Source organism: Sordaria macrospora, chromosome 7, assembly GCF_033870435.1.
Source record: "Sordaria macrospora chromosome 7, complete sequence".
NCBI lineage: Eukaryota > Fungi > Ascomycota > Sordariomycetes > Sordariales > Sordariaceae > Sordaria > Sordaria macrospora.
In genome coordinates this window covers 3,717,078-3,734,152 of record NC_089377.1, presented here as the reverse complement: position 1 = coordinate 3,734,152, position 17,075 = coordinate 3,717,078, and the positions used below count along the sequence as shown (strand labels likewise).

The 17,075-nt window shown below is 51.1% G+C and overlaps 5 protein-coding genes and 1 non-coding gene across 6 annotated transcripts; 3 read left to right on the top strand and 3 right to left on the bottom strand.

Annotated features, from left to right (window-relative positions):
* Positions 1 to 2,209: 2,209 nt before the first annotated feature.
* SMAC4_07585 (uncharacterized protein) lies at positions 2,210 to 2,455 on the top strand (the record flags this gene model as incomplete). The annotated part of the gene is made up of 1 exon (XM_003347983.1): positions 2,210 to 2,455. The coding sequence occupies one exon, from the start codon at positions 2,210 to 2,212 to the stop codon at positions 2,453 to 2,455; it is 246 nt and encodes an 81-aa protein (XP_003348031.1).
* A 41-nt stretch (positions 2,456 to 2,496) lies between these two features.
* On the top strand, positions 2,497 to 4,953 carry SMAC4_07584 (uncharacterized protein). Its single transcript, XM_003347982.2, has 6 exons — positions 2,497 to 2,847; positions 3,016 to 3,172; positions 3,237 to 3,520; positions 3,576 to 3,961; positions 4,014 to 4,081; positions 4,136 to 4,953. Exons 1-6 carry the CDS (start codon positions 2,707 to 2,709, stop codon positions 4,516 to 4,518), a joined length of 1,419 nt encoding a protein of 472 aa, XP_003348030.1. The 5' UTR covers positions 2,497 to 2,706; the 3' UTR covers positions 4,519 to 4,953.
* Positions 4,954 to 7,364: 2,411 nt separating this feature from the next.
* SMAC4_14155 (uncharacterized protein) lies at positions 7,365 to 7,664 on the bottom strand (the record flags this gene model as incomplete). The annotated part of the gene is made up of 1 exon (XM_003347981.2): positions 7,365 to 7,664. One exon carries the CDS (start codon positions 7,662 to 7,664, stop codon positions 7,365 to 7,367), a length of 300 nt encoding a protein of 99 aa, XP_003348029.2.
* Positions 7,665 to 8,795: 1,131 nt separating this feature from the next.
* Positions 8,796 to 9,083, bottom strand: SMAC4_14154 (uncharacterized protein; the record flags this gene model as incomplete). Its single annotated transcript, XM_066091799.1, has 1 exon — positions 8,796 to 9,083. The coding sequence occupies one exon, from the start codon at positions 9,081 to 9,083 to the stop codon at positions 8,796 to 8,798; it is 288 nt and encodes a 95-aa protein (XP_065947857.1).
* A 1,152-nt stretch (positions 9,084 to 10,235) lies between these two features.
* On the top strand, positions 10,236 to 12,136 carry SMAC4_07582 (uncharacterized protein; the record flags this gene model as incomplete). Its single annotated transcript, XM_003347980.1, has 4 exons — positions 10,236 to 10,271; positions 10,364 to 11,194; positions 11,279 to 11,347; positions 11,543 to 12,136. 4 exons carry the CDS (start codon positions 10,236 to 10,238, stop codon positions 12,134 to 12,136), a joined length of 1,530 nt encoding a protein of 509 aa, XP_003348028.1.
* A 2,132-nt stretch (positions 12,137 to 14,268) lies between these two features.
* SMAC4_14153 lies at positions 14,269 to 14,363 on the bottom strand. The gene is made up of 2 exons: positions 14,328 to 14,363; positions 14,269 to 14,303 (listed from the first exon to the last, which is right to left on the bottom strand). It is a non-coding gene; the product is annotated as a tRNA-Glu (tRNA).
* Positions 14,364 to 17,075: the final 2,712 nt, after the last annotated feature.

Below are 17,075 nucleotides of genomic sequence, written 5' to 3'. Positions count from 1 at the left end.
AATGCAAAGAAGGGGTCTTTTTTCTTTCGTTGTCCCCCTGTCCACCTCTGTTCACATCAGCGTCGCGATCGGGTTGCTAGCCCTTGACAATCACCTGGATAACGCCGACATTATGCCAAGTGTAGTGTATACGTATGCTGTGTGCTGTGTACCAAATGTTGGTGATGGCACAATATCAAGCTGTTTCACGATACCACATACCTAACACTGAGACTCTCCTCATAGGAAATTGCCACAAGATAGCTCGCTCGAGAGATAATCTGCGATTCCGACTACCAATGCAGGCAGGTGTACGTGTCATTGCTCGTGTGGTACAGCGTTACATTCACTGTTGTTGTGGGCATGATCGTAGGGCTTGGTATGATAATCAGGGCCTGCTACTACTGATTATCAGGGCTCAGCAGTCAGGGCTCACAACCCCCAAACCACCACAAGTTGGGATGTCATGCCAGGGTGGAGGGAGGATCCCAAGGGGGGGATTGAACTTGACTCCATCACGATGTGGGAGGAAAAAGGTTAGATCTGGGGGAGAAACGTGGCTCACCCTAGTTTGCGAATGCTTGGCGTCAAATGCTTTAGCGTCCGTTGTTGGTGAACATCGTCGTCGAGATGGAGTGCACGTGTATCGTCAAGTATTTGCATTGGCCTGATACGTGTAGTACTTTGCATGGGAGGATGTTAAGCGGAAGCGACATGCTTTCCACCTGGACCACTCTGGGTGAAAATCATTGAATTTTGACGATCTCGTGAGCGTGTGAAAATCCTCGGTTTTGATTTGGGGTCGATGACTGGGAACGGTGATGATCATTGGCACAGACCAAGACAGGAATTGATGGACGACGCCGGTTGAAATGCAAAATGACCGAGAAACCAAACTGCTGGTAAAAACTCCAAGAAAAAGGGGTCTGAGACCTGTTCTGAGACCTCAACTAAGGTAACTCTGTTGCATCCGACGTTGTGGTTGAAACTATCCATGGACTTGCCGTCGCGTTCGCCTGTGTTGCCCTATCTGTAAATACGCCTCGGCATATACACAGCAGGTTGCAGACGGGATAGATGTTCAGGCACACCAATGGTTTTTCAATTGTACCTTACATATGTTATATGTACGTGTAGGTGTTCTGTTCCTGCTTCTGATTTCCCCTCTTTTTGTTGTCGTTGTTGTTACGAAAAAGAAACAATCTCCACCGAGGCCCCGTCCCGAAGTGCGATGACATCTGATCATCGCCTTCAAAAAAAACCAACGAAAATGCAGAATGTGAAAAGACGCAGACGCACGGCATCCAATGCAAGAAATTGACCACACAAAAAGGTACGTACCGATGAAGAGGGGTCACGGACCGAGACCGCAGAACCTGTCGTCAATCTCAGTTCGCCAATCGTTGGAGGGGTTAAACTAGTGGCATGTGGGACAGAGTGGACACCATCAGTGAGAAAAAAAAAGGGCTCCGCTTGCCAATCTGACAGTCCATGTCGGTCCTTGGCAGTCCTGATCGGTCAGTCGACTAGTCTCTTGGCAGCTGGATCTCTTTCACAGCCGCTTGCCCTGACGGGAACACACCAAGGAAAGATGCTGAATTCCTGTCTCACATCCCACATTTCGTTTCGACATTCCATCCCCATCCATCCTTGAGAGCCATCCCATCCCACATCAACATCGACACAAAGTCCACATTGTTAACGCATCCACAACCATGCGGGTCATGATGCAAGTCTTCATCTGCCATCTTCCCTTCTCTCAGACAAAAGTGTTTGGTCGCCTTTTGGGGGTCAACCAAGCTAGCTGCTAGGCAGATATTCCCCCCTGGCGATTCCATTATACAGACATTATCGAAACTCGAGATGAACTGTTTATCTTCTCAACAGTCAACGTCAACGGGCAATTGGCCTGACCTTAACGCTTTGACTCCCGGTAACCGAGCAGACGAGGTCCGAGAATGCTAGAAAGTGGCCGACCTCTTTCTTATTCCGGAATGGCAGCCTTTTCATTTGTGAGAGTCCGGCCCTATCCGCCAGGTCCTGCAATGAGCCTTAGGGGAGAGAGACAGTTCCTGATTCAAAGCCCGTAGGTATCTTTGGCTGCTACGGCACGGTGGCCAAAAGGGTTCTACTGTGTAGTCACTCAAAAAGAGGGCCTCGCTGATCCCCATTAACACTTGCAATGCACTAACAAACTGGACTCCACCGATGTCCCACTCTCAACACCACCATGGCCCATCTCCATGATACCGCGGACATGGCTCCCCCATACACTCGCCATGCCCTTCTGAGCATCCTCGACAAGGCCACGGACAAGGCCTTCAAACCACCCTTGCCTCCTGCAGAACACCCCTGGGACACTGGGGGCTCGATCGGTAGTCTCCCCTCTCTGGGGACGACTCCGTCCGTCCTTGCAGGTGGTCTCGGTGGCAGGGTCGTGAGCATCTTTAATCCTGTGGTTCCGCTGTCCCTTTGAGGTTCCACAGTCTCTCTTTCTTGCTCCTCTCTCTCTTTTTCCACGCTTTGGTGTTGTGTGTGGTGTCTTCAACTCTGTCATTCGTTATCTGATCCCTACGCCAAACGCCGTTCCATATACTCCGCTCGAATATCACGAATCCGGCCCGTGCCCGGGTTTCCGAATACCCTCATCCCGACGACGTCGACGACTGTGTGTGATCGAAACAACCAAAGAGTCAGAGCATGCCTCAGTAGAGGCCCATCCTAACCATGGGATCCCTCCGAACCACAGTTGCCATTCTTGGCCTGTGTCTATTCTTCTTCTTCACCAATGTCGCCACCGCCGAAGAAATTATCGAGACAACACCCATCGATCTCAACGATGCCTTGGAGGGCTTGCCACAATGCGCTGTAAGAACACCGACGCCAACACTATGAGCACCACGCACCAGCATATACCCAGTCGCCAACTACCGACTCTATACTATCCTGTCATCCAACATCGAAACCCAAATTCACCGCGTCCACATCGACATGCCTGCCGAGAATCACAAGCTGAACAGTGTCTTTTCCATATAGCTCTCATGCCTCATCGACACCATCAACTCCGTGGGAACATGCGGCAACGTTACTCAACCCCGACCCGACCTGGGCGACTGTGTATGCCACAGCCGACAAATGAGCGATGTTTCGGCTGCGTGTATCCATGGGGCTTGCACTGTGAAGGAATCTCTTAGTGAGCAACTCTCATGAACCAACTTGCTCATGCCAAGCCAGCGAAAGCTAACCCTCGCCCAAAGCCGCCAAGAACATCACCTCGTTCCTCTGCCACGAGCCTATCAGGAAGAACAACACCGTCATTCCCGTCCTTTCCGTTTTCATCGGCTTGGCCCTGCTCGCGGTCATTTTGCGCGTCCTGGCCCGTCTGTTGACCAAGGCCTACTTTTGGTGGGATGATTTGTGCAACTTGTTCGCCTTCATCGGTTGCATCTCTTTCACGGCTCTCAACATCAAATCGGTCGATCATGGCTATGGTATTGATATCTGGTTTGTCAAGTTTGACGATATTACCATGGTTTTGAGGGTAGGTCTAATCTTGGGTACTTGGACTGCTTCGGACCACTAACAGCTTTTTACAGTTATTCTTCGCCAACATGTTGCTGTACACCATCTCCCGCTTCTTTGTCCGAGCGTCCATTATTCTCTTCTACCTGCGCGTGTTCCCTTCGGACAACAAGCTCAGCCGCATTCTTATCTGGACCATGGCCTTCAACGTCGTCTACAACGTCAGCTTCTTGTTCGCCGTCATTTTCCAGTGCCACCCCGTGCAGGACTTTTGGTTGCATTGGTCGGGAGAGCATGAAGGACAATGTGGAAACGTCCAGGCCCTTGTCTGGTCCGCTGCCGCTACTGGTATCGTCTATGACATTTGGTTGCTCGTCTTGCCGTTCCCTCAGCTCTTTGCTCTCAACCTCCACTGGAAGAAGAAGATTATGGGTTCTTTGATGTTTAGCGTTGGTGCTGCGTAAGTACTGGATTTAATTATCGAGCGCTAAACACAACTAACCCCTTAACAGTATCATGATTATCAGCTTGATCAGACTCAAGACCATTCCCACCTTTACCAGGGCCGAGAACCCAACCAGTACGTCCCCACTTCACCAAGATTATGCAGGGACAAACCACTAACCCAAAACAGAGGACATTGTCGATCTTTGCATCTGGTCCGGTATCGAAATCGACGTTGGTGTCATCTGCCCCTGCCTTCCCAGCATGCGACTGCTGTTCCGCAAGCTGCTCCCCAGCATCCTCGGGACAACAGACAGATACGAGCTCGAGCCCGTGTCGGCCAACGCCGGCACCGCCATCAACAGGAGTCTTGCTCGCAAGAGCAAGCCCATGTTCAACGAGCCCACGACAACCGACCACGGCCTTCATACAGGGCATGACGGGTCGTCGATAGGGACCAAGTTTACGCATGATGATGATCACTCACAACGGCATGCTGCGAGTTCCGAGAGCGTAACCGAGTTGGTTACCGATTCAGATGAGGATTTCAAGAGGATGGGGTCCAAAGTATGAGATGAAGTTATCTACTTGATGAATGATAAGTTGCTGTTTTAAGCGGGGTTTATGCTTGGGAGTTTTTTCTCTTTTTTTTATACCAATAATACCTGAACAACAGACCTGAGCAACAGGCATGGTCACACACACAGTCACACACAGAATTTTCTTGTCACTCGTTATTAGGAAAACCAAAAAGCTTAATGATCTAATTTCGTGTACGTTTATATGGATGGGTTGATGGGATGGGATGGGGATTATGGATGGGTGGATTTAGTTGGATACCCAGGGAAGGAAAGGGACGGGATTTGAGTGATGGGAACAACTCGGGGGATTCGAAGGATGGAAAGAAGTACATACAAGGATACCCGTTAGGAAGACCTAAGGAGACAAGGTCAACCACACACATACGTTACTGGGACTTGCCACAGCGAGTTCACAAATGACAAAGTATGCACATGGGAGTTACTAGACTCAATATCGCTACAATCAACAATCAACGTTCAAGACTGAATTGTTTCACATGCTCCCCGTGTACTGTTGGTAAGCCTGTATAACCCTGAGTGGCAAATTCCAAGATTGACTTTCACAAGCAACAAAAATCTCACTTCATCCGTATTCGCATTTCGAACCTTTCCAAGACCCCGAAATCTAGAACACTCAGCTCCAAGCCAAGAACAATATCAGCTCATCGGACACTTTCCTACATAGCAGTTTTCCCCGAGACCCCGACTTAGCCGACCGTTTCCACTTTCCCCGCAAAATCCACTTTCACGTTCTTTTGGTTCCCCTGACGGAAGTTCCCCAGACGGAGATCACGATCCCAACACCCAAGGCATGCACTTCAAAGGAGCGATTCCGATGCAGTAGCTATTCCGAGCTCGACTAGTACCCCCGGGACTCAAGCACACCAATCTAACCCGGGGTCAACTCCGCGTACATGTCAATGTTGTAATAGTAGAAGGCGAACAATAGAACAAAGTCCGAAGCGAAAGTCATAGGCCAAAGGAAACCAACCGTCTGAGTAACAGTTTCCGGTGACTTCGTTGAGTTTTCTTGTTAGTGAGCGGAAGCCGAAGACGAAAAGAAGAGAACAAAGATCAAATGCAGGTGCAGTGCAGGTGCCGTGCAGGTGCAATGGCAAGGGCAAGGGCAAGGGACATCGCTTTTTACTTGGACTGGTAGGTACCTACTTCTAGAATACGGGTAATTCCGTGAAGGAAGGAGCAAGTGCCTTCCGACAGAATGGTCGAGATTTGAAGAATTCAAATGGAAAGGCGCAAATACCTCCTTCCCGACCTTTGGTCTGCCTTCCTACCCAACCAGCTTGGCTTGTTCCATTTGGCTTGGTTTGACAACTGCCATGGATCGTGCAGTGATGGCAGTATTTCCGGTCACCAATTGCCGGGCGTACGGCCGCATCGAGAATTGGCACTCACCGGGCTCCCAAGACCCGGTTCCGGGAAAAGTGGACCGGGCCCGGAACGGATGCCGGATGACGGGCCGGACGCCGACTTGAATGAAGGAGGAGGTCCAGGAGACGAAAACGCTTAAAGATTGCACATCTGCCTTCATCCATTGGCACGACTCCGCCTTGTGTAATTGCTGGGGGCCCTACTCTCCCTCAGCCTCAACCCTACTCATCCATCACTTCTTCCTTCACAACAGCAGCAGCTGTGTCCCACCGTTATCGCTTCCAGTTCGTTTCAGTTTGCCCTTCACTTTCTTTCTTTGTTTCGGTGTGCAAGTTGCGAGTGCTCTCCAACCCTGAAGACTCGATTTAGTTCTGAAATTCACAAGTTCGTTCTTGAAACAATCGAGATCTTTACATATTGGCGTCGCGTTGCAGGCCTCTGCGAACCACGAACGGTAGCCAGAACACGACTGCCAATAGACCAAGTGGGAAATGCTCCGTTCCTTCCTGTCGTTACGGCTGAGTCCTTTCCGGTGCAAGAGCGATAGAGTGTACATGGCCCGGAATGAGCGTGCAAATGACGTGGAAAGGAAGTGACAGTTGTCAGTATTCAATGCCCCATGGCCAATGACTGCTTCTCGGCAGGCACTCATCGTGATCCCCGTTACTGTCATCTCCTCCGGCTACCGCTCAGTGGTCTGCTGCTTAGCCGGGTATACCCCAAAGAGTATGATCTTGAGGAGACAGGCAGCGATCGTGATCACGGCCCACATCCTCGCTTTCGAATCCCTCCCGACCCCTTCGTCGTTTGAGACGAAGGCAACCTACACCTTAACCAACCACAACCACGCCCATCCGCCGCCTCACGGTCTTCGCTCCCAGCCGCCGCCTACCCCAACGTCAACAACGAAAATGCGATAGGGGTTACAAGGACTTGAAAACACATCTGCCAGAGTCGCTTAGGGATTTTGTTATTCAGGAACTGCCTGGAGACTAGGTTTAAATGTCTGATGACGACGCTTGGATGCGTACACTGACTGCCCTTCTTTCTGGTTCCTTCTTCCCCTTCTACAACTAAAATAACAGAAAATTAACCACCCTTTCCATCGTCTCGCTTTCTTCTTCCCCCACTATATAATCTCTACAGCTTGTCGATGGCCTCATCATAAGCTTCTATAATGGGCTTATAGAGTTGGTCCGGGTCTCCTTCGGGGGTTCCCAAGAACATTACTCCCTCTGGACCAAAAAGAATCTTCCTAATACGGTGACAGAGCGGTTTCAAAACCTTGAACGACTCTGGGAATTGACTCAGAACATCTTCAAACATTACTTTGGACGACATGTCGCCTTTCTTGTTCCGAGCAATTTGACTGAAATCGCTACCCTTCTCCCATCGGTCAAGCAAGTTCTTGTTAGGTGCTTGCTCGTCCCCGCCGGCAAGTCCGTTAGATCATGATTGGCGCGCACACATCCAAAGCAGGACGTAGAAGAACGATTCGAGGTCGTGACGGTATGTGTGTCCGACGTTCTCCATTACTTCAATCGCCATGAACTGGATTGTGCCAGTAATTTGTCGCGCTCCGCTCGGGTCGCTATCTCGTACTTTAGCCATGTCGAGGTCGATCAGCATGCCCTTGAAGTCATGTGGTGTTTCGGGGTCCGTGATGATGATGTTGTTTGGAGAGATATCGCGGTGGAGAATGTTACCAGTGACGTAGAGAGATTGGTGCGCTTTGATCGCATCTCGCATTGATTCTAGCAGTTGCTTGATCGCGGAAAATTTGCTAATGACGTGCCCGGCTGGTGAGATGACAAGGCAGGAATAGATTCTATCTTCCCACAGGTCCTCGCTAGGCGTAGGTGGCGTCGGCTTGGTCAGGGCCTTGCTTGTCGACGGCGGCGGCTGCATGCTCCCCTTTCTGGGGATACTTGGGCGCTGCTTCTTATTAGATCCGGATGCGGTGTTGATAGTGGCGTCGGACGGCGACTTGCGCTTGGATCCCGATGTATTAGTGCTTGTGGCCGATGGAAGGTCATCAAAGTCACTATTCTCGTCCTGAAACAGGTGAGCCGCTGGGAACTGCAGTCCCTTCCGCATTTCTGCAATGCTAGTGATTCGGTGATGCGCAACTATTTCAGCCACCCCTTTGACACCATTATCTTTGCTTGCGTTAGGTGCTCTACCTCCGATGTCCGTTTACCCGATGCCCAAGCGAATTTGACAACCTCGTTGTCGTAGGTTGTAAACCAGGTAGTTCCGCAACACACGATGGCATTCTGCTTGTACATTGCCGTGTGTAGCCTGGCCCTCTTATCCTCCAGTGTGGCGTAGCGTTGTTGTTCTTCTCCCTCGGCAACTCGCTCAATGAAGGTATCCAACCCCATCGCTTCAGAATCCATCGTTAAATAGCCGGCCAAAGCCCGCGCAAACCTGTCTGGCTCTTCCTGAATATCGAAAGGCCCTGAACTATACGCCCCAGCCCGATCGAAGATCCAAAGCTCCATCATGGAGCCGCAGAGAAGGAAGGCGTGAACGAATCGACGGGTCGGCTGATCATTGAAAACACTCCGTACATAGCGGGTGAGTTGCAGGAAATCCGCCTTAAACCTGCTTGGATTGCATGACTGCTTTAGCTCCCCAACAACGAGAACGTTCTTGTATGAATAAATGGTGCTCGCTTCCGTAGTTGACCTTTGTAAGAAAAGATCAAGCTGGCCTTTCCCTTCCTCAAACTGGTGGGCAGATGTAGTGGTATGGAGTTTGTTCGGGGCGTCGGCTAGGAAGGGCTTTTCCAGGGAGCGAAACCACGCCGAGACTAGTGCTTCAGTATGAGTACGCGGGAAGTCCGTCCATGTCTTTCCATCATGCTTTGTCTTCATCTCAGCCAGCATCTCTTTGTATTTGTTGGGCCAGCTCTTGGGGTTGAAGAATTTGTCCCAAAAACCCCCTACATCGCGGAAGGTGCAATATCTCATCTCCGAGAACAATTCCTTTGCCACAGGATCGACCCTGCACTATTAGCGAGCCTATTCGAACTGGTCTTAATAGGCGTTCCTTTGAATGTAGGCATGGCGGTGGGACAAAGAGGGGGAGTGTCGGGAGCCAAGGTGTCGAGGAGGCTAAAGACGGCACCCCAAATGGCGGTGTCGTCGGAGTTGTAGACGACATGGCGGACGAGAGGGCGAAATAGGTCGAGATTTGCTATCTTCCCAAGAAAAACATCCCGTCCTAAGTCAAGTAGCCTAAGTGCCACGTTAAAGGGAAACTTGGCTGCTGCGGTCGTAAGGACAAGCTGTATTAGAAGTTTTACAATATATTCTCGATATATCTTGTCGGCTTCGTTGGAGTCGCGCAACTGATCTCGAATGCTGCCAAGAGTACCACCGAGCGGATGTTCTGCGATAATCTTCTTCTGTTGTTCTCAAAGGGCCATTTGGAGAAACGGCATGCTGGGAATTGCTGATTGTTTTGGAAAATGCAATAGCAAAGGAGGCGGTAAACAAATGCTAGTTGTTGTGGAGAACCGTCTTGAAAAAACACGCAAACAAAGACCTACTGTTTGTAGACTCGTGAATGGACGGTCGCGTTGTACTAAAACGCGCGGGTTACTAGCACTCGAGTGGCCATACAGCCCGGTATCTTATACTTGCCAGGGGTCGGAACCGTGCCTACCATTGTGTTCACTCTGGCTACCCGGTGTTTATTTTGAGAATCATTCGCCACTGCACCTTGCCTTCAAGCCCCATCACTGCCGGGCACCGGCTCCTCATCCCCCGCACCGGAACCCCAAACTTCCACTTCGGCACACGCCGAGCTACTACACTACTGCTGCAAACCACGAGTGTTTCACGCGTTGCGACCCAAGACTCGACTATGGTAGGTATTCGAACTCTCTCAACAAAACCACGGTAGGCAAAAGAAGGTACCGAAGCTATCGAACTTCCCCGGCATAGGCAAAAGAAGGTACCGAAGCTATCGAACTTCCCCCGCATAGGCAAAAGAAGGTACCGAAGCTATCGAACTTCCCCCGCATAGGCAAAAGAAGGTACCGAAGCTATCGAACTTCCCCCGCATAGGCAAAATACGTAGCAGTGTGTAAGCGCTGCAGTCGTCGGTGATGGAATGCTACCCTCCGCCCTCGTGGCTCCGGGAAGCCGGTGCAGGGAAGCTGCTCGCTTGGAAAGATCGTTGGGATTTGGGAGGATGGGATGATATAACGACGATGCGGTCCCAAATCCAACTGGTCGGGTTCTTGAACTCCTTGTCTCGCGAAGCAAAATTACTGGACTCCTTGAATGTCAGCAAAGAAAGGAGCCCACCATGATTGACGAACAACAACCCCGTCCCTTTAAGAGGGTAAGTCAACTACTGCAACCAGCCCAAATCAACTACCACAAGCTCTGGCCTCTCCTTGCATACCACCTATGGCTGACCGGTCACCATCACAGGTCCTAATAGTAGGCGCCGGTCCCTCAGGCCTCCTCCTCGCCCTCCTCCTCTCCAAACACACCTCCCCTTCTTCCCCTTCCAGCAGGATCCCCGTAACAATCCTCGAAGCCTCTCACGAAGTCGACTCCCAACCGCGCGCCGCGCACTACGGCACCCCTTGCATCCCCGAATTTATCCGCGCCGGCATCATCGACAAGATCCGGGAGCGCGGCTTGGTTCTTGACACCATGACCTGGCGAAAACCGGGGACTTTTGAAGAGTTAGGTGGGTTTGATGCTAGTGGGTTGAGGGATGTAGCGCTAGAGGGGTTGGAGGGTGTTCCGAGGGGTGTTTGGGGGTTGGGTAATGGTACGGGTACGGGTATAGAGACAGAGAAAGAGACAGAGGGAGGGGGGACAGAGGGGACCGAAGGGGCAAAAAAGAAAAACGGAAAGGGGCAGGATATGAGAACGCATTGTCTTGTTTTGCAAGATTTGTTGAAGTTGATGCTTGAGGAGTGTTTGGAGCGCGGGGTGGAGGTGTTGTGGAGGCATAAGGTTTTGGGGGTTGGGCACACGGGTTTGGGAACTAGAAGTAAGGAGGACGGTAAAGGCGGAAAGGGCGGGGAGCAAAAGGAGGACGGAAAGGAGGAAGGAAAGGGAGAGGAGAAGGGGGCGTGGGTTGAGGTTGAGGTTACCGGCGACGATGGAGAGGTGAAAGAAAGCAAGAAAGTCGGTGGGGAGGGATACATCGTGGTGGGAGCGGATGGAGCGAATAGTGCGGTTAGAAAGGGACTGTTTGGGGATGAGTTCCCGGGCTTTACGTGGGATAGGACGATTATTGCTACGAATGTGAGTTTCGGACCCGGTGCTCGGCAGGACTAATTGACATGGGAATGAGGACATGGAAGTGCATGATGACTGACAAACCAACAGACCTACTACGACTTTGACAAATTCGGCTGGTCCGACGCGAATTTCATCATCGATCCCGAGAACTTCTTCGTATGTCTTCCAACCCTTCATCCTTCCGTCCCTCCATACTTCACATGCTCCCATCACCCCTTTTCATCATCGATCCCGAGAACTTCTTCGTATGTCTTCCATCCCTTCATCCTTCCGTCCCTCCATACTTCACATGCTCCCATCACCCCTTTTCCTCTTTTTTCCTCCCATCACTAACTTCTACTTCTCCAATAGATGGCAGCACGCATAGCCGCCGCCACCTCCACCCACCCAGCCCTCTACCGCATCACCTACGGCGAAGTCCCCAACCTCACCCGCGCCCAGTATTTGTCGCGGCAACCCTTCAAATTCCAATCCATGCTCCCCGGCCATCCCACGCCCGACAAATACCAACTAATCACCCTCTCGCCCTACCGTATGCACCAGCGCTGCGCGCCCTCCTTCCGCGTCGGCCGTATCTTGCTAGTAGCCGACGCCGCGCACCTGTGCAACCCCTGGGGCGGACTGGGTATAACCGGTGGGTTCGTTGACGTCGGCGGACTGTACGATTGTTTGGCGGGTGTGTGGGATGGAAAGGCCGATGAGGAGGAGATCTTGGGGTTGTATAGTGAGAAGAGGATTGAGAAGTGGAAGGAGATAATTAACCCGTTGAGTCAGGAGAATTTTCGGAGGGTGAGTGGGCAGGCGGATTTGGAAGGGGATGAGTTTTTGGAGGTCTTGAGGGAGGTGGACCCCAAGACGAAGGGGAATGGGGGAGGGGCGTTGAAGAGTGTGTTGTTGGGGATGATGGGTGTTAGGTATGATTTTACGAGGCATTATAAGCGGTAGAGTGGAGAGAAAGGGGGGTTGAAGGGCCGGGAGGTGGTTGATCGCACTTTGGTCTTTTGGTTAAGAGGATCTAGAGACTTGAGGGGGTATGGACAGGGCGAGATGCTGAAGACTGCATAAGTTGGGATTCTTGTGGATTTGTCCCGGCTGCTGAGTTGGAAAATCTAAGGCCTAAACTGGATCATGAGAGGTTTTGGCTCAGGAAATGCATGTTGTTATCCCAAAATGCTTCAAGACACTTGAAGATTTCTCTACCGGACGTACTTCCAAGCTCGTCAACCTTCCTGTCCTTCAGCCTTCCTACCCCTTACTCAACTTTCCAGTCCTCGGTTTTCCTATTGACGTGCTGCATTAGTGCGTTCCTGACAAGTGTCCTTGTACGATGCCGAATTTGAAGCGCTGGAAAAAAAGTAAACCCAGAGGTAGCGCAGCTACTCGTCCGGCTTCGAAGCGTCGACTCGGAAGTCCATGGAAGAGAGAGAAACCTCATCCCACTGGCATGAAGCACAAAAAAGCAGCAAAAACCGCATTTAAGTATCACATTAGGGGACATTTAGAAGCCGTGGATGTCTGGATGATGTTGGCTTTGCGGATGAGGATCAAACTACATTTGGGCTTTTCCAATGCCACCTCTTGTACAGTACATCAACCAAACCAAGGGTAAGCGCACTCTGAGTCCCTGACGCACTGGACCGACTTCTGGGACACTCAATGACTGTGGTACTGGTAGTTATCCGCCACCATCTGGCAAACAGTCTTGTATTGATCAAATATCGCGAGGCTGCATCCCTCTCATGAATCCGTCCTCCGTCCACCAGCTTATCCGGACAGTTTGGAACGTTCAAAGCGCAGGAGAATCTGGGTTCGGGTTCAGATTCAGGCTCAGGTTCAACTATCTGAGATATCAGGTCCGCAGTTTGCAGAACTTCGACCAGAGAGATCCTCAGGCACCATCTCGGTTTACCACCGTCAAGTACCTCTATGTATTTCTCTACTGTCCCCCAAAGCTACCTGGCCTCCTCCGCTTCACTCTGTTCACTTCAGCCACGCCTTCGGGTTCTGAATGGACAGGAGGACGTCATCCTAGGTATGCTATGTGTCGGATGGAAACCATCAAAGGACCAACGGGATACTGGCAACTTGAGGATATTTTATTAGCGAATGTGTTATCTCCCTTGTTGTTTCATTTTTCGAAATATTCTTTCTACGGTCTGGTCTTGACCTGTCGCTAACAACAGCAAAGTTCCTCAGCCAGGAACGTCTGAGTGCATCAAGGGAATCGCCTTAAAACCGAAAGCTAGTCTATATCCCGCTGATTCGTTGGTCTTTTGACCGTTTCCTTTCCAGTAGTAGCTCATGTTTGTTCTCGAGTAGATCTGGCTCGTGGGTTAACAGCCCGGGTACTGCTAACAAAGACTTGACCTCAATTTGACACTTCACTTCCCCTTTTCCAAGCATTGAAGTGCCTTTTCCATAAAATATAACATGACGGCGCTCTCACCCACTATTTTAGGCCATTACGTTGCACGCTCTTGTTACACGTCACCTGTCAGCCCTGTTATTGTGACCCGTGCCGTCTGTTGTACCCCCCATGTCAGAAGTTTCATGTTTTTCCCCCTTTTCGTCCGTCCCGCACGCCTCGCATGTGCCAGAAGGCCAGAAGGATAAGCGGGAAGGAATCTTGGAAGTGAAACGGGGCTTCGAGCCTTAAGCTTACTGTGACATTCCGATGATGGCTTGACGGCGTTGCTGTATTTCTGGATGCCTTGGAGAGGGCAAGGAGTTACCGAGAGTTGGGAGATTCGGTATTGGAACTGGGCGTTTGAAGCACGCTTTAACATGTACTGGCATCAATGACTGCTGTTCCGGACCGGGCCGGGTGCGCATCTTCAATCCCGGACCCGACCCGACCCAGACCCGGAGCCGGAGCCGGAGCCCCACTCCGGCGGTATTGCGGATCCACCGCGGTCCGGCACAAAAATGAAATTTTGTCCTCAGCATTCTTCAAGATCAACACGACGGTTCAAAATCCATAAAAAAAAGAACGAACAGAAGGAGAAGCTTCAAAACACCTGATCACGGAAGTAACAAGAGAGAATGAAAAATCAGCAAAAAAAGAACGGTCATTGTAACTCGGATACCGGGAGTCGAACCCGGGGCTGTTGAGAGAGAGCAGTCACTCCTGAAGAAGTGAGAGTCAACGATGTTACCGCTACACCATACCCGATTTGGAAGACGGATGTGGATTCCAAGTTGTTGCTTACGATGGGCTCGGAAACTGCCCTTAAGAAGGTGCTTGCGATGACTCTGCTCCCCATTCTTTTTTTTATTTCTCTTTTTTAGGGGGGCTTTTTCCCCATCCAAAGCCTGATGGAATATTGTTTTACGGGATTTAAACGGGCGCGCGAAATGATCACCGCTGCATCACACCACCCCTTCATCGTCGTCGTCGTCGTCTTCATTGTCAAATCGGATATCGCCCCCTCTGTCCTCCCACCTCTTGTCTTCCCCAATGATTGGACTGGTTACACCCTTTTGATCGCCTTTGCACTCCCTTCGCACCATTCGCGCACTTGCGTAGCATGAACTTTTTGACACCCCAAACCCAGCGCCAAGACCAGAAAGACCCCTCCCTAGTCACTACGATCCTCACAGTTGCTCACGATATCACGATGCAACGTCGATGGGCGGACCAGTGATCTGTCCCGGAACCCTTTTTTTCCCAAGATACCCCGCAGACACCTGATGGGGAATGCGGCTCTTGCTGTGGGATTTGGACTTTGGGCTTTTGTTTCATTTCGTTTCGTTTCTTTTCTCATTGTGAACTGCGAACTGCGAACAATGAACTGCGGTTTTCTTGGCGAGCGATACGGACTGTTGCAAGTGCGCATCATGGAGCTTTTGAAACTTGCAACAATTTGAGATCTCCTCACCTTGCTGTCGATCCTTGAACACCCGCGTTAAACGCGGCGACGGTAGGATGGGTTAAGAAAATGGGGCGATATCGACGGCGCAGGAGGCGCATGTCATCGTGCCCAGTATTGTTGGTTGGCCTGGTTGGTTTCATGTTTGAAATGTTTTAAAATCAGGAACAGCTTCCCAATCTCAGGCAAGACCAGCCCGAGAGTGTGCCGGTGCCGATGCGGGGAAGCTATAGCAAACTATTAAAGCTCAACGCCCAGCTTAACTATTGCTCACTGCCCAGCAACCAGATACCAGGCGCGGCAAAGGTAAGCGAAGAAGAGCTGCCCAACGCATATTGAGAGATCCGAGATCACGGAGCCCAAAGATGGGGACGGAGGATGATGATGCATCAAAAGCCACATGAATCGGAGTCGGCCGGCCAGTTGGCCAGCCAAGACCCAAGAGGGATTGTATCCGTCTTCGGGATCCTCTTCGGGATGGGATTTTAGTGGTCACCAGCGTGGTCGATATAGCCCCAGCTATAGATGTGTTATAGAGCTTGCAGATGACCTCCAAAACGACTGGCCACGATGGCTCAGGAACTTCCTGTCAGGTCCCAGGGGCACGCGGAAGGGCCTTCGCAATACCGTAAGGTACCTTGCGGTCCTGACGTATGTAAGCAAAGCTAGGGTCATGGTTGCATCAGACCTGTCATCGGGACTGAGGGACGCCCAGGGCAGACTTGTCAGTGTCATGTTGATGACATGTCTTTGCTAACAGCCATCGTCCTAGATGAAACTGACGTTGATGCTATGTGTACCTGACGGCGGTGGAGCATCTCTCCGGTGCCTCGATTTTGTTCCTTGCCTTTGTGCCTGGCTCGGGAGAAATCCCCTTGATGCGACAGGAGACCGCCGCGGAGATAGACGTGAACTTCAATGGAAGAAGACGTCAAGTTGATCCAAGCTCCAAGATGGTGGAGTGGAGAAGGAGATCAGAAACCAGGACCCAGGACCGCCTCGAGGAGGTTTACACCGGCGATGCCAGATGGCCAAGTTGAATCCTCACGTGTGCCTGTGTTGGATGCTGGTTTCATGGCACCCGGCCTCTCACAATGGACTGGCAGCGTGTACCTGTGCCTGGCAGAGAAAAGATGCGAAGTGTCAAGAGTCCGGTAAGGTTATGTAAGCTGTGTAAGGTACTCCAGGTCTTTTCTCTTCGGAGGTTGGAACCTGGAAGCGAGGCTTTCCGAAGCCGAGCCAAGGCGACGTCTCGAAGAGAGGGTTGAATATGTAGGTACATCCAGGTCATGATTCCTACAGGTGTGATGCATTGTTGTCCCTGGCAGGTGCAGTAAGGAGTACCGGTCAGCATTCTTTGTCTTTATCTGCACTGTTGTTCACCTTCCAACCACCAAGCTCGCCGTGTTGAAGATGAGATGGCATCTGAAAGTTGACACGATGAAAGCAAACAAGTGGACACGGAACTGCTAGCTGGGGTTGAGAATGATAAATTTGAGAGCTCTGCTACGTCGTAGATTCGAATTCCGCTGGACCTGTGACCATCATGGATGAGATTTTTTCGACGAGGGACAACGAGGTCTCCGGCTTTTCCTCGTCCTCTGCCCTTTCGAATCCGGCTTAGTCCCAACGCAGGCACTTACAGCTAGCGCAGGTTATAGGCGCCGGCGATGCTAATGATGTGCCTCACGTTGTGCAGATTAGTCTGAGTGGATCTGGTACGGTGGCTTCAATCGCATCCTCAAACGGCTTTTGGCCTTTTCGTGAAAAGTCCCAGGCGACAGGTCAGATAGCCGATATTGGCTTTATATCGTCTTGTTTCACCAGATGCCGTTCAAGGTCGACCGCATGCGGCGGCAGTCGAAGGATTGAAATGAGAATTGTCATGACGTTGAAAATTCAGGCACGAGAGGAGAGAAAGGGATTCTGTTCTTAGCCGCTGCCAGCATCAGGCATCATTCATCAGCAGATGGATGCATCACTAGCCTTCGAGCCAGCAGCTAGGAAAGGCGCTA